At 38.4% G+C, this 21,886-nt stretch overlaps 1 protein-coding gene across 1 annotated transcript in view; it reads left to right on the top strand.

Moving 5' to 3' along the window:
• LOC128688359 (serine/threonine-protein phosphatase 6 regulatory ankyrin repeat subunit C) overlaps window positions 1-21,886 on the top strand; it is a 95,595-nt gene that overhangs the window by 33,252 nt on the left and 40,457 nt on the right. The window contains exons 8-9 of the mRNA XM_053776173.2: window positions 5,267-5,462; window positions 16,639-16,769. Coding sequence (XP_053632148.1) covers window positions 5,267-5,462; window positions 16,639-16,769 — 327 coding nt within the window. The remainder of the gene's footprint in view (window positions 1-5,266; window positions 5,463-16,638; window positions 16,770-21,886) is intronic.

The following is a 21,886-nucleotide window of genomic DNA, read 5'->3' as shown; positions in this document are numbered from 1 at the left end:
TGTATGATATGATGAGTAAGACGCTTGCAACACTAGGAAATTTATTAGTTAAAGGTTTTGTCTCCACTGCAGGCTTCGTCAGTTGATTACAAAAAGGAATTATGCTCTTGGAGACATCAGCCTTGGTGAAAGACATAGGAATATAATTCATCTCTGTATTAGACTGATGAAGCCTGCAGTGCAGTTGAAACTTTTCATCAGTAAAGATTTCTAGTGCTCTCCATGTGTCTTAGTTATCAACTTGTTCATATTGTATACCATTTATAGCGATGTACAGTATGTGTAAACTACATGCATTTAGTGCTACACATGAAATAACAATACTAAGACTGGCTATTTAGCATAGGACCTTAAATGGGCTACATAATTGAAATGTATTTATGTAGTGTTTTACAATGTACTGTTCCGTGGTGTCTCAGGACTCCTTTTCTCAAAGTTTTGTATCATTTCTTCAGTAAAGTGTAGTAGGCAAGAGGGTGCAGGAGTACTGGCATTCTTGTGGCATGTGGCATATTTTATAATGAGAGCCTGGTTTACCACTAATTTGTTCTGCAAGGTCAAATAGTGAACCAGGAATTTTTGTATGTGACTTTTGCAGTGCCTCAGAGAAATGGTGTGAGAGAAGTCCTGATTGTCTCACCTTTAAAAACAAATTGCTAGTGCACCAGGCCCTCATCATGAAATGCATCATGTACCACTCCCCTGTCTGCTACCCAATACTCGAAAGAGATGATGCGATATCCTTTGAGGAGCTGAGTTCTGAGGCAGTAGGTAGGTACAGTATACCAGTGATGCTTTCCACTTTTGCAACCCACAGTGTTCACACAATACAAATACAGTATATTTAATTTGGTCTCAGAACTTTTAATTAACATTTCAATATTTGATTCTCCCCATATTTATTTTTGTCTGCTTCAACAGGACTGTAAATTCAGTTGAACCTTTTAATTTGTGTACTTTGTAATCCAAGCAATGTGATTATACAATATTTTTACTGGTAGCCATTTTACAGAGTTTTTTTTTTTTTTAACAAGTCGGCCATCTCCCACCGAGGCAGGGTGACCCAAAAAGAAAGAAAATCCCCGAAAAGAAAATACTTTCATAATCATTCAACACTTTCATCTCACTCATACATAATCACTGTCTTTGCAGAGGTGCCCAGATACAACAATGTAGAAGCATATATAAAGATATATAACATATCCCTCCAGTCTGCCAATATCCCAAACCTCTCCTTTAAAGTGCAGGCATTGTACTTCCCATTTCTAGTACTTAAGTGTGGCTATATAAAAATAACATCCCTTCTATTATTCATGAAATCCTATGGTTGAAAACTAACCCTAGGATTTCATGCATATTAGGCTCATTCTTTCAGTGAATATCAGTATTAAGCATACTAGAGTATTATTTAAGAATTGTAGAAAAATATTTAAATTATTAAAACACAGGAATTTTTTTATCATTCACAGTTTCAGGACTCAAAACATGTCACAATGACAGGTTAATGTAGAGTTGTTGTATAGACAATCCTAGTACAGTATTTGATTGATTGTTTTTCAATATTGTTAGCATCAGTGTTCCAGAGAAAATATATATATTGAAAGAAAAAAAAATAGTTGAAGATTTTACAGCAGCAAAAACAAAGCAACAGCAGCAGCAGACGATGCTACAGCAGCAGCAGACGATGCTACAGCAGCAGCAGCAGCTGACGGTGGATAAAAACAAAGCAACATAAAAATACAGTCAACCCTCAACTAATGGCGGCATTAAGTAATGGCAATTTTGTCTAATGGCGCTTTTTGCCGTAGAAAAAAATGCCTTAACCAATGGCGAAAAACTTAACCAACGATGTTCGTCCGGAACATGTCCCCAGCCACTCCAAGACTCAGTGTGCCATTGTTTACAAGCTGTTGCGGTCGGTTTCCACGTGTGCCTCCCATACATTTTGGATTATTTCACTGTTTCTAGTGCTTGTAACTGTTAAATAAGCCACCATGGGCCCCAAGAAAGCTTCTAGAGCCAGCCCTTTGGTAAAGGATGTGGGAAACACGATAGAATTCAAGAAAAATTTTGTAGAAAAATACGAAAGTGGTGGTGGTAGAGGGTGGTAGTGATGATTGTAGAGGGTGGTACTGGTTGTGATGGCAGTAGAGGGTGGTACTGGTTGTGATGGTGGTAGAGGGTGGTAGTGATAGTGGTAGAGGGTGGTAGTGATGGTGGTAGAGGGTGGTCCAGTTATTCTCAAGCTGGCCCTAGTGGCATTAAAAAACCAAGAAGGGAGGTAACCCCACCATAGGATTTGGTACCTGAAGTCTTTATAGAAGGGGATTCTCCTTCCAAGCAATAGACAATCCTGAATTTCCCCTGCTGCTGGCACATCACTCATCAACAACTCCACAATAAAGGTAAGTGGCATTTAATTATTGTTTATTCTGCATGTCCCATTCCTTTCCATATAAGGAAATGTATATTTTGTGTAAAAAAAAAAAAATCAGACTTTGTGGTGTCAGGCACGGATTAATTTTATTTCCATTATTTCTTATGGGGAAAATTAACTCGACCAACGGCAGTTTCAACCAACGGCAAGCCCTCTGGAAGGGATTAATGCCGTTGGTTGAGGGTCCACTTTAAAACCTATTTTATTTTTAATCTTATATATCAAAACACATTTTCCCATAGACTGCTGTTACACGATTGGGGTTGCATTCCTAAAAAAAGAATTTTTTTTATTCTTTAGATTAATCTCAAATAAATGTGCCAGCACTACACATGCACCAAAGTTATGCACTGTATAGAAAGAATGAACAAATTTGGTGAAATACTACATATATAAAAAATGTAATTCTACAAATAACACCTGCCAATGTAGGCCAGCTTATTGATATGAACACATGAGCTGAAATATAAAGGAATAGTGTTAGTTTGGAAGGAGGGGATGGGGCAGGGTGGTATGCCTCTTCATCTGAACAATCTGTTACAGGATGTTTCTTGCCTCTATAGGGACTGATTTTGAAATATCTTTCCAGTGAATGCTGTATAAATCAGCACTTCTTCTGTATTAGTACTTCCTGCAGCACTGCAGTGCATTTATTTATCTTACTACTGATGTAAAAACTACAGTATTGACTTATTTTTCCTATTGAACTCCAAATGTGTGTTATTTTGCCTTGAAACCTCCACTATATCCTACATAGTTTATTGAATAGGGGCATGTATTTTACAATATTCTCATCTTAGTGTAGCTCACTGTTAGCTAAATCTACACTACACTTCTTTGGAAAGAGCCTTTCTTTCAGATTCCAATAAGTGCACCACATCAGCCTCATCAATATCTTCAAAGCCAATGTCTTGGCCAAGATAAATGATCCTCCTGTGAATGCCTGTTTACACATTCTAACCACAAGTTTTTCAACATGCCATTCATTTTGATGTTTGCAATCGCATTCATAATAGTATAACTTCAGAAGTTCATGAGTGTTGGCTTACCTTCACCACCTGTGATGGGGAGAGAAGGTTCATATTGAATACTAAGTCTTAAATGTGGCTTTAACACATGTGTCCTTGGGAAGAGACATTTACATTAATGGGATGGCATGAGACAGTCTTAAAACAAAAGTTTTGGAGCTTCTTGTTGTTTTCAGTCCATTATTTTTGCAAAAACCTTTTCTTGAAATATGCTAGTTATTGCACATGTTTTCTTATTTGAATGCCACTTGACAAGGAGATTGCATGAATAATGCATTAACATAAGCTTTAGTTTAAAATCTACAGAAGTGGCACCCAGAAATGATTAGCAGTTCCTGGGTTCCTAAAATCCTGACAAAATTTTCTCTTCATTGAATATGTAGGTTCTTGGATGCATTAACTTCCAGTACTGCACAGTATTCTCAGCAGTGATATGCTGTTGTGTGTAGGCATTTGTAATTTTCTTTCAAACATTCCGATAAGAGTCAGTCATCAGTTTTTCCAGGTAAATGTTCTGCAAGTTGTTGCATTTATTTAATTTTGGAATCAGCCTCAAATAGGACCAAAAAATGTTATTCATGAGCTGTCACCTTGTCTCTTAATTAAATCCTCAAACAAACTCTTTGTCTTGATGAATAAGTAACGTGATAGGATAAACATTTTGTTGGTTTTGGTTCAAGATCCAGATAGTGAAACATTTACATATTTACTATCATATCACTGTTTACTGATTGTAATTGCCTTTCATTTAGTTAATTTTATAGAGACAAAAAATTTGGAATGCCTATGAATGAGCTCAACTATCACAACTGTCTTTGCCAGTCTATGCATAGAATCACTAAAGCTGAGCAATTTGCAAACATCATCTCCAGTAATGTAAAATGGATGAGATATGTCAGCGACATTCTTGGTGTTACCCTTAAAGGTTCAACCTTGAAGATTTCCAGATATAGCTGAATCAAGTAGAAATCTCTGTCAAATTATCCCTAAAAGGAATTGTCAACAATACCCTCCTTTTCTGGACATGTTAATTAACAATGCAGACACCCTATTGAAATTTAAAGTTACCTAGAAACCAACCAATCAGGTGATATAATTCACTGATGGTCAATTTACATAAATATGTATGCCACATATATAACACCAGTAACACCGCAACCATATTATAAAATAGACTGAGGTGGAACTCATCATCAGGGTAGGAGATACAGATGAAAATGTTTGGAGTCTGCTTTAATCAGCATCCGTAGTCGTGGAGAATCTTCACAACTACGAAATCTGTATTGATAAAGCCACTGGATGGTGAAACATATACAATAAAGATATCCAGATGTTGCACATGTGTCTAATTTTCATCAAAACCAAGGATGTTTGCAAATGACGAAATTGTTGGCACTTCTATTATATTACTTCAAAAACACCTAGAAAGACGTGAGACTACATAGTGAACCCACATCTCTACATAAGAGGATGGAAATATGGGAGTAGAGGAGCACTGTAGTAGGCCTACTGGCCCATACTAAACAGGGCCTTCTACTTCAGTGAGCTGTTGGGTTCAGTTATCTGCATTAGGCTTGTCACCTGCTATTACGCCTCACTTACTTCTTTCTCAATTATATGAAGTCTGCAATCCCTACATTGTTGATAGGGGGTACAGACAAAAATTGTTTATAGAGGTTACTTGATAAAGCTTGTATATTAAGTGAAATATTGTTATGCATGTTTAGTTTCCATATTGCTTTGAAGTATCTCATTTTATTATAAATTAACTTAAATAAATTCTTTGTATGTTCAACTGCAGAGTTCTCCATTACACATAGCAGCTTCAAGAGGTTATACAGATATTGTGGAGACCTTACTGGACCGTGGTGCAAAGATTGATTCCCTGGACAGCTCTGACCGCACTGCACTTATTGTGGCTGTTTCTCGCTCAAACTACAAAGTTGTACAACTGCTTCTCAAGCGAGGTGCTAAGGTCAACATAGAGGAGATTCATGGTATTTCATCTCATTCTGTTATTAATGTTAAGAATTTTATTTTAATGCTATTGATATAGTATATGTTAATCACATATGGTAACTAGTACAGGTTGGCCATCACTAATCTGGTATCATTTGGAATTGTAGGGTGCTGGATTAGTGATTTTGCCAGAATTACAGAGTGGTTAGGTTAGAATACACTTAATAAAGTTAGCCAACTTGACTTGCACATGAAAGTTCATCACTTCTGCTTCTGAAGTGAATAGCTGAAATTTACAACTGGCTTGTTCCTTCACCAGAGCTCCAGACAGCTCAACACCTTCACTTACACGTAGCCTAAACCACTTCATCAGAACCTGATCTAGTTCTGAACTTCTTCCCTTCATTGTTTTCCTTTTACACATCTGTTTCTTTGAATCAGTGTTAGCAAAGAAACTCAGTAATTTTTTTTCTGTTTCTTTGTCATAAACTGTTGAAGAGCCAGTGCTGTATAACTTCCACAAGTTTCTCACAGACACACTGCTATCAAGTTTTTTCAGACGTTCAACCTTATCTCTTATGGACAATGTATGGTGTTTGTGCTTTTCACAATGAGAAACATTTCTTTTATTCATTGGAACCATGGCTAGGGCTAGAAGTGAGCAGGTTTTATCAATAAATGGAGAGAAAAATATATTGGAATGACTAATGCTGTAAGTAGCGCCACCAAACAGTAGCGACAGGTTGGCGCAGTGACCCCCGGAAATTTTAACCCTTTCATGCTTTCTTTCCATTTTGATTATTATTATAATCAAGGGGGAGTGCTAAACCTGTAGGATTATGCAGCACCTGTGGGGGGGGATGTTGAAGGTATTTAGGCTTAATTCAGGGAACTGGAGCACAGATCCAATTCCCTAGATCAAGAGCCCCTCACCAACATCAAGGAACCTTCCTTGAGGGCTTTCCATTTTGAGTTTTTATTCACACAAAAAATAGAAGATTTACTTTTATTCAGATTACTTAATTATTGTAAAAAGTGGTATAAATAATATCTGCTCATTTGTGAAAGCACATTAGACCCACCAGTTGACGTGTATTGGATGTTGACATAATCTGTTTACATTGAACATTGGCAAAAATTGAACATTTCTGCTACTTTGAGCTTAATTTCAATCATATCTATTATGTAAGAAACATGTTACATAACATATAAACAAGATACATACACCCACAGTATGATAAATTTCACATAAATATGAGGTGTGGTAGCTGGGCGGAGGGAAAAAATTACATTTTCTCTGGTCCAGCACCGGATAAAATGTGTATCAATCCGACTTTGACCCAGTTACTCCCCGTAACACATTTGGCTTTGTTTATAATTCTCGGCATTACTTCTCATCACTTCTCCCTTCATTTATGATGGCATCTAAAGGTAGTTGTTAGAAATTATTAAACTCGGTGAACAAGGTATGTTGATGGGCCACTTTAAATATCATATGGCTATGTAGCTTGCCTGGGCTACATAGTTACACCTACTGGCTACCTGCACTTGACTTCCTACAAATAAATACCACTCGCCTCTCACCCTACATTAAGACTACACATATTTTAAGCTAAGTAATGAGTGTACTGTTGCAATTTTTTTCATTATGTACTGTGTGCAGCAGGATTTTTTTTATATAGTGCACTCTTACTACACAGACCTATTCTGTCATGTGTAGGCCCAAATTTACTGGTCACAGCTTATGTGAGTGAGCTGAGCTCATGGCGACCTCCAGTGGCTTCAATGCCACCTTATCTTTTATGGACAGTGTACTTTACAGTGTGTGCTTTACACAATGAGAAACATTTCTTTTATTTGTTGGAACCTTGGCTAGGGCTAAAAGTAAGCAGGTTATAACAGAAAATGGAGAAAAAGAAATTGGAATGACTTGTGCAGCAAGTAGCACCACCAAACAGTACCAGCAGGTTGGTGTGGCAACCCTAGAAATTTGAAATTAGTGCCTGATTACTGATGGAACCGGATTACTGATTGCCGGATTAGTGATGGCCGACCTGTACTGACAGATATATGAAGAAGACATACATGCAGCATATGGGAAACTCATTTAGGAGTTTCTTCAGTCTAATTGGACTGAAGATACTCTTGCTGGGCTGTAGAGCAAAATGTCTCCAAAATAAAAATTTTCCATATATTGCTTGCATGTTTGCTTTGTACGTACTGTAGATGCACTTATTCTGTAGATTGTGTATTACATGGGAACTTATATAAAGTATTACAGTATCTAATTATTAAAGTGAGGAATTCATCTTGTGGCTCTCATAGCTGGGAAGTTGAAGTTTCTTACATTTTCATATGTGCTTTTTATGCTGTATATTATTTTTCTTAACTTCTCTCTTTTTCTCCATATACTCTTCCCTCCTTGCATCACTTCTACTTTGTAAAAACTTCTCATATGCTAACTTTTTCTCCCTTACTACTCTCTTTACATCATCATTCCACCAATCGCTCCTCTTCCCTCCTGCACCCACTTTCCTGTAACCACAAACTTCTGCTGAACACTCTAACACTACATTTTTAAACCTACCCCATACCTCTTCGACCCCATTGCCTATGCTCTCATTAGCCCATCTATCCTCCAATAGCTGTTTATATCTTACCCTAACTGCCTCCTCTTTTAGTTTATAAACCTTCACCTCTCTCTTCCCTGATGCTTCTATTCTCCTTGTATCCCATCTACCTTTTACTCTCAGTGTAGCTACAACTAGAAAGTGATCTGATATATCTGTGGCCCCTCTATAAACATGTACATCCTGAAGTCTACTCAACAGTCTTTTATCTACCAATACATAATCCAACAAACTACTGTCATTTCGCCCTACATCATATCGTGTATACTTATTTATCCTCTTTTTCTTAAAATATGTATTACCTATAACTAAACCCCTTTCTATACAAAGTTCAATCAAAGGGCTCCCATTATCATTTACACCTGGCACCCCAAACTTACCTACCACACCCTCTCTAAAAGTTTCTCCTACTTTAGCATTCAAGTCCCCTACCACAATTACTCTCTCACTTGGTTCAAAGGCTCCTATACATTCACTTAACATCTCCCAAAATCTCTCTCTCTCCTCTGCATTCCTCTCTTCTCCAGGTGCATACACGCTTATTATGACCCACTTCTCGCATCCAACCTTTACTTTAATCCACATAATTCTTGAATTTACACATTCATATTCTCTTTTCTCCTTCCATAACTGATCATTTAACATTACTGCTACCCCTTCCTTTGCTCTAACTCTCTCAGATACTCCAGATTTAATCCCATTTATTTCCCCCCACTGAAACTCTCCTACCCCCTTCAGCTTTGTTTCGCTTAGGGCCAGGACATCCAACTTCTTTTCATTCATAACATCAGCAATCATCTGTTTCTTGTCATCCGCACTACATCCACGCACATTTAAGCAACCCAGTTTTATAAAGTTTTTCTTCTTCTCTTTTTTAGTAATTGTATACAGGAGAAGGGGTTACTAGCCCATTGCTCCCGGCATTTTAGTCGCCTCATACGACACGCATGGCTTACGGAGGAAAGATTCTTTTCCACTTCCCCATGGACAATAGAAGAAATAAAAAAGAACAAGAGCTATTTAGAAAAAGGAGAAAAACCTAGATGTATGTATATATATATATGCATGTGCGTGTCTGTGAAGTGTGACCAAAGTGTAAGTAGGAGTAGCAAGATATCCCTGTTATCTTAGCGTGTTTATGAGACAGAAAAAGAAACCAGCAATCCTACCATCATGCAAAACAGTTACAGGTTTTTGTTTCACAGTCATCTGGCAGGACGGTAGTACTTCCCTGGGTGGTTGCTGTCTACCAACCTACTAAGAGAGTGGTGAAGCAATGTAAAAAGAGAGCAAATGAGAGAGTGGGTGAGATGTTATCAACAAATTTTGTTGAAAATAAGAAAAAGTTTTGGAGTGAGATTAACAAGTTAAGAAAGCCTAGAGAACAAATGGATTTGTCAGTTAAAAATAGGAGAGGAGAGTTATTAAATGGAGAGTTAGAGGTATTGGGAAGATGGAAGGAATATTTTGAGGAATTGTTAAATGTTGATGAAGATAGGGAAGCTGTGATTTCGTGTATAGGGCAAGGAGGAATAACATCTTGTAGGAGTGAGGAAGAGCCAGTTGTGAGTGTGGGGGAAGTTCGTGAGGCAGTAGGTAAAATGAAAGGGGGTAAGGCAGCCGGGATTGATGGGATAAAGATAGAAATGTTAAAAGCAGGTGGGGATATAGTTTTGGAGTGGTTGGTGCAATTATTTAATAAATGTATGGAAGAGGGTAAGGTACCTAGGGATTGCAGAGAGCATGCATAGTTCCTTTGTATAAAGGCAAAGGGGATAAAAGAGAGTGCAAAAATTATAGGGGGATAAGTCTGTTGAGTGTACCTGGTAAAGTGTATGGTAGAGTTATAATTGAAAGAATTAAGAGTAAGACGGAGAATAGGATAGCAGATGAACAAGGAGGCTTTAGGAAAGGTAGGGGGTGTGTGGACCAGGTGTTTACAGTGAAACATATAAGTGAACAGTATTTAGATAAGGCTAAAGAGGTCTTTGTGGCATTTATGGATTTGGAAAAGGCGTATGACAGGGTGGATAGGGGGGCAATGTGGCAGATGTTGCAAGTGTATGGTGTAGGAGGTAGGTTACTGAAAGCAGTGAAGAGTTTTTACGAGGATAGTGAGGCTCAAGTTAGAGTATGTAGGAAAGAGGGAAATTTTTTCCCAGTAAAAGTAGGCCTTAGACAAGGATGTGTGATGTCACCGTGGTTGTTTAATATATTTATAGATGGGGTTGTAAGAGAAGTAAATGCGAGGGTCTTGGCAAGAGGCGTGGAGTTAAAAGATAAAGAATCACACACAAAGTGGGAGTTGTCACAGCTGCTCTTTGCTGATGACACTGTGCTCTTGGGAGATTCTGAAGAGAAGTTGCAGAGATTGGTGGATGAATTTGGTAGGGTGTGCAAAAGAAGAAAATTAAAGGTGAATACAGGAAAGAGTAAGGTTATGAGGATAACAAAAAGATTAGGTGATGAAAGATTGAATATCAGATTGGAGGGAGAGAGTATGGAGGAGGTGAACGTATTCAGATATTTGGGAGTGGACGTGTCAGCGGATGGGTCTATGAAAGATGAGGTGAATCATAGAATTGATGAGGGAAAAAGAGTGAGTGGTGCACTTAGGAGTCTGTGGAGACAAAGAACTTTGTCCTTGGAGGCAAAGAGGGGAATGTATGAGAGTATAGTTTTACCAACGCTCTTATATGGGTGTGAAGCGTGGGTGATGAATGTTGCAGCGAGGAGAAGGCTGGAGGCAGTGGAGATGTCATGTCTGAGGGCAATGTGTGGTGTGAATATAATGCAGAGAATTCGTAGTTTGGAAGTTAGGAGGAGGTGCGGGATTACCAAAACTGTTGTCCAGAGGGCTGAGGAAGGGTTGTTGAGGTGGTTCGGACATGTAGAGAGAATGGAGCGAAACAGAATGACTTCAAGAGTGTATCAGTCTGTAGTGGAAGGAAGGCGGGGTAGGGGTCGGCCTAGGAAGGGTTGGAGGGAGGGGGTAAAGGAGGTTTTGTGTGCGAGGGGCTTGGACTTCCAGCAGGCATGCGTGAGCGTGTTTGATAGGAGTGAATGGAGACAAATGGTTTTTAATACTTGACGTGCTGTTGGAGTGTGAGCAAAGTAACATTTATGAAGGGATTCAGGGAAACCGGCACGCCGGACTTGAGTCCTGGAGATGGGAAGTACAGTGCCTGCACTCTGAAGGAGGGGTGTTAATGTTGCAGTTTAAAAACTGTAGTGTAAAGCACCCTTCTGGCAAGACAGTGATGGAGTGAATGATGGTGAAAGTTTTTCTTTTTCGGGCCACCCTGCCTTGGTGGGAATCGGCCGGTGTGATAATAAAAAAAAAAAATATTATTTTTCTACTATACTTGTTGTAAGAGGCAACTAAAATGCCCAGAACAAGAGGCTAGTAACCCCTTCTCTTGTATAAATTACTAATTTAAAAAGAAAAGCTTTCGTTTTTCTTTTTAGGTCACCCTGCCTCGGTGGGATAGAGTTGGTGTGTTTAAAAAAAAATTATTTTTCTGCTGCTCTTTAAAATAAGTGACACATATGCTATCATTATGCTCCTTTAAAGGGTGTGAAACTGACAAGCTGACAACAAAGCACTATGTCTGAATGGAGTTCTTTATTGGGACATTCTCTTTGGTGACTAAGGATTTTCAAGTTTTTAAAGAATATATGACAAGCTTAAGTATTTTGTATGTAGAGTTATGAGAGCAAATGATGGAAGGGCATGAGGTGCAAACCTGAAAATGTCAGATCAGGAGGGAAGTGTGTACTGAGGTTCAATTAAGGTAGAGGTCCTGCCAGTTGGAAACTTCCTTGTACAGTGGACCCCCGACATTCGATGGCATCGACATTCGATAAATCCGACATTCGATGCATTTTAACGCAAAAATTTCGCCTCGACATTCGATACGATTCGTACAAGATGTGTCCACGTGTGGCCTGAACTGCCCCGTGTGTGCCAGTGTGCGTGCATCTAAGGATACATTCGGTACATTCCATATTATCCATATTATCACTGTTTTTGGTGCTTGTTTCTGCAAAATAAGTAACTATGGGCCCCAAGAAAGCTTCTAGTGCCAACCCTTCAAGAAAAAAGGTGCTAATGACTATTGAAATGAAGAAAGAGATGATTGCAAAGTATGAAAGTGGAGTGCATGTGTCGGAGTGCATGATGATTTGGTAAAGAAATTGCCTGCAACTAGTGGTGATGTGAGTGAAGTTAAGGCCAGCAAAGGTTGGTTTGAAAGATTTAAGAATCGTAGTGGCATACACAGTGTGGTAAGGCATGGTGAGGCTGCCATTGCAAGTCCTAATGGAAGGGGATTCCCCTTCTAAACACTAACACCATCCATACTCTCCCCTCCTCCCATCCCATCAATCATCACCAGATCTTCATTAAAGGTAAGTGTCAATTATTCTATTGTTATTAATCTATTGTTATTGTTGTTATTGTAATTATTCTATTGCATTAAACTTAATATTTCATGTGGTAAATTTTTTTTTTTTCATACTTTTGGGTGTCTTGCACGGATTGATTTGATTTCCATTATTTCTTATGGGGAAAATTAATTCGACTTACGATATTTTCAACATTCGATAGCTCTCAGGAACGGATTAGTATCGAATGTCGAGGGTCCACTGTATATGGGTGGTGGTGGTGTCTTTGGTATGAATGAGAGCTGATTCAAGGCATTTTCTCCTATTCTTTTCTAATTCTCTGATAACCATCAATGTAGTTGGAGGCCATGTTACAATGCAGAGCATAAGTGTTGTATAACCCACATATACTTTAACCTAGCACAAACTATGATGTTGACGTTTGCATTCTCCATGGGTCTGGTGTTAATTTTCTCAGGTCTAGTTATGTCTTTGTTAGTGGTGGAGGTGATGGTGTCTTTGATATAACTTTTCTTGAGTGACCTAGAAACATTCTCCCACATGAACATGGCAAAAAAAAAAAAAAAAACTGCAGAAGATCTCTGTGATTTTGTGGCACTCGTCTTCCCAATAATTAAGGTTGTAGATTCTGATAGCCATTAGAAAGAAATCCAACCAAACGCCTTTCTTGAGTTTAGTGGAATGGTGAAATTAGATTTGAATGATTTGGTTTGAAGGAAGCTGCTGGTAGTGTTATTGTATATAATGACTCGTGCATACACCCTGTTCACAACAGCTTTTTCTTAGTAGTCAAGAAGTATCATCAAATGTTCTTCAAGAAAGGAAGCTTACATATCTGCAATTTATGAATGCCCAGTACATGTAAGTACAGCATTGTATAGTTTCTCTAAACCCACAATCATGGGGTACACCAACTCCAAGGCTGAGGGACTGATTACCTCATCTTTTGTATATAGTTCTACTGTCTTCAAATTATGTCCTAGAATCTATATTGAGGCCTCATTTAGATTATGCCACTCAGTTTTGGTCTCCTTACTACAGGATAGATATAGACTCATTGGAGAACATACAGAGAAGAATGATTAAATTAATACATTGCATTAGAAATCGTCGTATGAAGAAAGATTAAAGACCCTTAAACTACACTCACTTGTATGAGGAAGAATGAGGGGAGACATGATTGAAGTGTATAAGTGGAAGATGGGTATTAACAAAGAGGATATAAATAAGATAAGTATAGGCACCTAGGTAGTAGGTTGGTAGACAGCAACTGCCCAGGGAGGTACTACCGTCCTGCCAAGTGAGTGTAAAATGGAAGCCTGTAATTGTTTTACACAATGGTAAGATTGCTCGTGTCTTTTTTTTCTGTCTCATACACATGCAAGATTTCAGGTACGTCTTGCTACTTCTACTTACACTTGAGTTACACTACACATACATGTACAAGCATATATATACACACCCCTCTGAGTTTTCTTCTATTTTCTTTCTAGTTCTTCTTCTTGTTTATTTACTCTTACCTCCATGGGGAAGTGGAACAGAATTCTTCCTCTGTAAGCCATGCGTGTTGTAAGAGGCGACTAAAATGCCAGGAGCAAGGGGCTAGTAACCCCTTCTCCTGTATATATTACTAAATGTAAAAGGAGAAACTTTCGTTTTCCTTTTGGGCCACCCCTCCTTGGTGGGATACGGCCGGTGTGTTGACAGAAGAAAAAAGTATAGGCAGTGCTCTTCACAAATTGGTCAGGGCTCAGGCAAAATTCCCTTTACAGTTTGCTTGGCACTAGCTGTAGTCCACTCTACTGGCACTCTAGTGATCTATCCAGGATTGTTGACACTAATGTTGGACAAGAAACTTTCTAATTTGGATGTTTTGTTGATCACCATTGTCCCAACAAACCAGGCTGTTGCCATCCTCCATCATGGATGACAAGGAATAACCTGTGCCCATGAGAATTTTATTGATTTCAATGAATTGTTCTTAAACTACAACTGTTTTTCCTTCAGCAAACGGGTATAACCATGGGGTCCTCAATTAGAGCACTCACAAACTTCTACATGAAGTTTCTTGAGGCCAAGAGATAGTGACCTCATCCCAGCTGAGTATCGTGGGTGAGGTATGTCGAAGACATCCTCACCATTGCACCCAACATACTTGATTCTTTCAGCTCAGAGACCTTCTCAGTGCTGTTGCATCTTTCATTCAGTTCACTTTAGAAGAGGAAACCTACAACTCTTCCTTTCCTTGTCATCAGTATACACAGAAACACTACTAGCAACTCCCAGTCAGATTGATCTCTCTCATTTCTGGTTTCACTAATCCACTAAAACCCAGAGAAGTCTACTGTTGGATTTTTTCTAGGGGATTTCAAAATCTGCACCTTGATTTCCTTATAGCTGAGTGCCTCAAACTCTCTGAGATGTTTTGCATTTTGCATCATTTTCCTGCCATCATTATCGTTCATATGGGATTATAGAAGGAAAGCAAAGAGAATTATTAACAGTGAGTGTCAATACCAGTACATCATTTCCAAATTCTCTCCTCATGCTCAACATAAATTCCTTTTCAGCAGCTAACCTACTCTACCTATTTTTTTTCATCTAAACCACCTTATGTTTAGTGGTTTAAATGACAGATTTGCACAATAGCTGTACTGTCATGCAAAGCCTAAACTTATATGCTAGGACTAGAATTAAGTACTATGTAAGTTTTAGGATTAATATGCCTAAAATACTTTGCATATTAAGTGGCTTTCTTTTGAACATACAATTGTATTAATAACAAAATTGACTAAAAATTATAATCAGATGCATTGCAAGTCTTATCCATTGTAATCTCTATGTATATTCCTATGGAATAAAGATTTTAATTTTCATTTTATTTTTTCATTTTCATTTAGTCTTCTCTACTTCCATGGTACCTGAGAACTTTTCTACAATTCTTAAGATCTGAGAGGGTAATGCCAGCCTGGAGGAGAATACAGGCACCTACACCATCTCTTGTAGTAGTTGTGATAAAGTATAAATGAGAGATGAATAGTCATTTGTCCACAGACACGTGCAAACAGTTATGCTGGCTGCATTATCCTTAACAAAACTTGTGTTTTACATTGTGGCACAGCCACACATCACATGGATTGGCCCAGGGCAAGCATACTTATCAAAGACAAAGACGAATAGAAAATGCCTTGAATCTTGAATTGACTCTTGTTCATACTACAAACACCATCACCCAGAACCAATGACATTTCCAGTTAGTGGAATTCTTGGCTCACATATTCTTCAACATACACTACCCTCCTAGCTTAACTTAGCCAGGTTTATATCTCATGCCTTCTTGTCACCTGCACACCCAACTGTTTACTGGTCTCCAAAAAGAATAAAAAGGCACAATATTGTGACTGCAACAGTACACAGATAACCTGCACATAGGAGAGTGAAACTTACGACGATGTTTCGGTCCAACTTGAACCATTAACTAGTCACACATCAGCATTGTCATAAGTTTCATTCTCCTGTGCAGCTGATTTGTGTCTTGGTCTAAGTAATATGTTGTCTCACTTTACAGGTTTCTATTCTGCCATAATAACATTTTTTTTTTATAATTTGTCTCACTTTACAGGTTTCTATCCTGCTATAATAACTTTTTTTTATCAAAAAGTTCTTCATCAGCAGCTGCTTGGCCATCACTAATCCAGCAATCAGTTATCCAGTTCCGTCAGTAATCCGGCACTAATTTCAACTAGCATAGCTTCAAATTTCATTATTATACTGACTCAAATTTCATCATTATAATGACTCAGAAATTGTGCAGAGGGTTGTAAATCCACAGCAGTAAGCCTGTGGAGGAGAAAGCAGTGATGATAATAAGGAAGATGTAGCAGAAAGAGTCTCTATTGATAGGTTAATTAAATGTAGTCTAACCTAACCACTCTGAAATCTGGCAAACTCACTAATCCGGCACACTACAGGTCCCAATAATGCCGGATTAGTGATGGTCGACGTGTAGTTGCCATTTCTTACTACTTACGACTACTACTATTACCATGCCCTCATCAGCCTACTACAATGCTTGTATCACTTTCTGCATATCACTATATGTTTCCTTTATATATCCTCTGTGTGTTTGTATTGACTTGTAGCCGAAATAAGTTTCTCATTACCAATATTTATACAGGATATACACCTTTGTGTGAGGCAGTGTGGCATAAAGACATCAAACTTGTCCAAATGCTTCTAGCAGCAGGAGCCAAAGTGACCCAGTCACACTACCTACTCCACTATGCAGTCCTTCATAGACACTATCAGGTAAAGAGAGTTAAAGGAAAAACATTTTTTTTTTTAACAAGTCGGCTGTCTCCCACCGAGGCAGGGTGACCCAAAAAGAAAGGAAATCCCCAAAAAGAAAATACTTTCATCATCATTCAACACTTTCACCTCACTCGCACGTAATCACTGTTTTTGCATAGGTGCTCAGAAATACAACAGTTTAGAAGCATATACGTATAAAGATACACAACATATCCCTCCAAACTGCCAGTATCCCAAACCCCTCCTTTAAAGTGCAGGCATTGTATTTCCCATTTCCAGGACTCAAGTCCAGCTATATAAAAATAACCGGTTTCCCTGAATCCCTTCATTAAATAGTGTATTACCATACTCACACTCCAACAGCTCGTCAGGTCCCAAATACCATTTGTCTCCATTCACTCCTATCTAACATTCTCACACACGCTTGCTGGAAGTACAAGCCTCTCGCCCACAAAACCTCCTTTACCCCCTCCCTCTAACCTTTTCGAGGATGACCCCTACCTCTCCTTCCTTCCCTACAGATTTATACGCTCTCCATGTCATTCTACTTTGATCCATTCTCTAAATGACCAAATCACCTTAAAAACCCCTCTTAGCCCTCTGACTAATACTTTTATTAACTCCACACCTAATTTCCACACTCTGAATTTTCTGAAAAATATTTACACCACACATTGCCCTTAGACAGGCCATCTCCACTGCCTCCAACTGCCTCCTCACTGCAGCATTTATAACCCAAGCTTCACACCCATATAAGAGTGTTGATACAACTATACTTTCATACATTCCCTTCTTTGCCTCCATAGATAGCGTTTTTTGTCTCCACATATACCTCAATGCACCACTCGCCTTTTTTCCTTCATCAATTCGATGATTAACCTCATTCTTCATAAATCCATATGCTGACATGTCAACTCCCAAATATCTGAAAACATTCACTTCTTCCATACTCCTCCTCCCCAATTTGATATCCAATTTTTCTTTATCTAAATCATTTGATACCCTCATCACCTTCCTCTTTTCTATGTTCACTGTCAACTTTCTACCTTTACACACACTCCTAAACTCGTCCACTAACCTTTGCAGTTTTTCTTTAGAATCTCCCATAAGCACAGTATCATCAGCAAAAAGTAACTGTGTCAATTCCCATTTTGTATTTGATTCCCCATAATTTAATCCCACCCCTCTCCCGAACACCCTAGCATTTACTTCTCTTACAACCCCATCTTTCTTTCTTTCAGCACACTGGCCGTATCCCACTGAGGCAGGGTGGCCCAAAAGGAAAAACGAAAGTTTCTCCTTTTTTTTTTTTTTTTCAACAAACCGGCCATATCCCACCGAGGCAGGGTGGCCCAAAAAGAAAAACGAAAGTTTCTCTTTTCAAATTTAGTAATTTATACAGGAGAAGTGGTTACTAGCCCCTTGCTCCCGGCATTTTAGTCGCCTCTTACAACACGCTTAGCTTACGGAGGAAGAATTCTGTTCCACTTCCCCTTGGAGATAAGAGGAAATAAACAAGAATAAGAACTAGAAAGAAAATAGAAGAAAACCCAGAGGGGTGTGTGTATATATATGCTTGTACATGTATGTGTAGTGTGACCTAAGTGTAAATAGAAGTAGCAAGACATACCTGAAATCTTGCATGTTCATGAGACAGAAAAAAGGATACCAGCAATCCTACCATCATGTAAAACAATTTCAGGCTTTCGTTTTACACTCACTTGGCAGAACGGTAGTACCTCCCTGGGCGGTTGCTGTTTACCAACCTAACTCCATCTATAAATATATTAAACAACCATGGTGACATTACACATCCCTGTCAAAGACGTACTTTTTCCAGGAAGTAGTCTCCCTCTCTTCTACACACCCTAACTTGAGCCTCACCATCCTCATAAAAACTCTTTACAGCATTTAGTAACTTACCACCTATTCCATATACTCACAACATCTGCCACATTGCTCCCCTATCCACTCTATCATATGCTTTTTCTAAATCCATAAATCCATAAATGCTTCAATGTAAACACTTGATCTACACATCCCCTACCCACTCTAAAACCTCCTTGCTCATCTGCAATCCTACATTCTGTCTTGCCTCTAATTCTTTCAATAATAACCCTACCGTACACTTTTCCTGGTATACTCAGTAAACTTATTCCTCTATAACTTTTACGATCTCTTTTGTCCCCCTTCCCGTTATATAAAGGGACTATACATGGTCTCTTCCAATCCCTAGGTACCTTCCCCTCTTTCATACATTTATTAAACAAAAATACCAGCCACTCCAACACTATGTGACCCCCTGCTTTTAACATTTCTGTCATGATCCCATCAGTTCCAGCTGCTTTACCCCCTTTCATTCTACGTAATGCTTCACGCATCTCCCCCACACTCAACTCCTGCTCTTCTTCACTCGTAAAATATGAATATGGTATACCTCCCTGGTCAGTGCATGAAATTACTGCCTCCCTTTCTTCGTCGACATTTAAAAGCTCCTCAAAATATTCTCGCCATCTACCCAATACCTCCATCTCCCCATCTACTAACTCCCCTACTCTGTTTTTAACTGACAAATCCATTCATTCGGTAGACTTTCTTAACTTGTTTAACTCACTCCAAAATTTTTTCTTATTTTCATTAAAATTTCTTGACAGTGCCTCTCCCACTCTATCATCTGTTCTCCTTTTGCACTCTCTCACCACTCTCTTTACCCTTGTTTTGCTGTCCATATACTCTACTCTTCTTATAACACTTCTGCTTGTAAAAACCTCTCATACGCTACCTTTTTCTCTTTTATCGCACCCTTTACTTCATCATTCCACCAATCACTCCTATTTCCTCCTGGACCCACCCTCCTTTAACCACAAACTTCTGCCCCACATTCTAATACTGCATTTTTAAAACTGTTCCAGCTCTCTTCAAAAACCCCTCTCCCCACTACTCATACTTGCACCAGCTCACCTTTCTGCCAATAGTTGCTTATATCTCACCCGAACTTTCTCCTCCTTTAGTTTATTCACTTTCACTTCCCTCTTACTTGTTGTTGCCATTTTCCTCTTGTCCCATCTACCTCTTACTCTGACTGTAGTTACAACTAAATAATGATCCGATATTTCAGTTGCCCCTCTATAAACGTATACATTCTGGAGCCTACCCATCAACCTTTTATCCACCAATACATAATCTAGCAAACTACTTTCATTACATGCTATATCATACCTTGTATGTTTATTTATCCTCTTTTTCATAAAATATAAATTACTTATTTCCAAACCTCTTTCTACACATAGCTCAATTAAAGGTTCCCCGTTTTCATTTATCCCTGGCACCCCAGATTTACCTACTGCTCCCTCCACAACATTTTTACCCACTTCAGCATTGAAATCCCCAACCATTAGTACTTTCACACTTGGTTCAAAACTCCCCACGCATTCACTCAACACTTCCCAAAATCTCTCTCTCTCCTCAACACTTCTCTCTTCTCCAGGTGCATATACGCTTACTATAACCCTCTTTTCACATCCAACCTTTATTTTACTCCACATAATCCTTGAATTAATACATTTATAGTCCCTCTTTTCCTGCCATAGCTTCTCCTTCAACATTATTGCTACTCTTTCTTTAGCTCTAACTCTATTTGAAACCCCTGACCTAATACCATTTATTCCTCTCCACTGAAACTCTCCCACCCCTTTCAGCTTTGAAAGATATTTTCTTATGACTTGATATCTATTACATTATTTCCAACTAATATTGCCAAATAGTTATGTCCTTGTAGTATGCATGGTTTTGTACATGAATAGTGCTCCATAATATGCAGTGTTTTAAGAAGTGTTTATAACTAGATCAAAAGGACTGTACTGTAATACTGACAAGATAGTGACTTAGATACAAGTGCAACACTTAGGTATTTTTATATTACATGTTTTTTCCACCAGTGGCTTTTATTGATCTGATACAGAGACATGAAAAAGGAGAAATATTGGAACTAGAGAGTTATTATTACAAATGTAATAGTAATAATAGTATAATTCAAAACATCCACATTTCTGGAGTTGGTCTCTCTTCATGATTATTGTGATTCCATTTTATTTCATAATGTGTCCATGACAGCACCTACATAAAATGCATGCAGTGGTCATGATGTCTCTCCTACATGTATGTTTGTCTTTGCTATGTCCTAGTGTATATATATATATATATATATATATATATATATATATATATATATATATATATATATATTTATTTATTTATTTTATAAAGGTCTTCCAGTTGAAAAGCACTCGTGCAATCTTTGCAAGAGATTGTTGATGGTGGTGGTAGTAGCAGCAACTTTGAAAGATTGTGATGCCAAAATGAATGAACCCTCAATTGTTCCTGAAACATATAATAGCATATCCAACCTCATCTACGATATGCTCACTAAAACTGTTCTTTTTAAATCTAGGCAGGTACTCAATTATACTGAACAGGAAAAAAAGATTCCTTTACCTGATCCTCATTATCCCAAACAGCACATACATTCAGGTTACCAATATTACATAAACTAAAATTTCATTCAAAATCTGCATACTACAGTGAGTGATAGATATGGGAGGAAGTGTCAACACCTGTGGTTCAAGATTATTGAACCTACTACCAGCAAATATCAGGAACATTGCCAAAACAAGTGTAGAAGTTTTCAGGAGGAAACTGGATCGTTGCCTCAGATAAGTGCCTAACCAACCAGGCTGTGAAGGCTGTATGAGCCACTGGGCTGTTAGCAGCAACAACTTACATGAATAGGAAGCCAGCAAAAAAATCCTGGCCCAATGCTGGGGAGCAGGAGCAAAAAAAAAAAAATCATGTAACCAGTCATAGGTATATCTGTCTCTCTCTGTCTTGCTCTCCCTTTTTTTTTTTTTTTATTACACAGGGTTTGACAAGGATAGGTTAAAAATCCCTAGCTTTATTGACAAGCTACTTACAGGTTAAGGATTCCTAACTTTATTGACAAACTAAGAGTTGTTACCTACATCAGCTCATTTGAAAGCATTTTTGTCATGAGACATACAAGAAGGCTGGAGACAGTGGAGATGTCATGTCTGAGGGCAATGTGTGGTGTGAATATA

The sequence above is a fragment of the Cherax quadricarinatus genome, chromosome 19 (assembly GCF_038502225.1).
Source record: "Cherax quadricarinatus isolate ZL_2023a chromosome 19, ASM3850222v1, whole genome shotgun sequence".
NCBI classification, from domain to species: Eukaryota; Metazoa; Arthropoda; class Malacostraca; order Decapoda; family Parastacidae; genus Cherax; species Cherax quadricarinatus.
The sequence above is the reverse complement of the archived record's forward strand: the minus strand, read 5'-3'. Positions and strand labels throughout refer to the sequence as shown.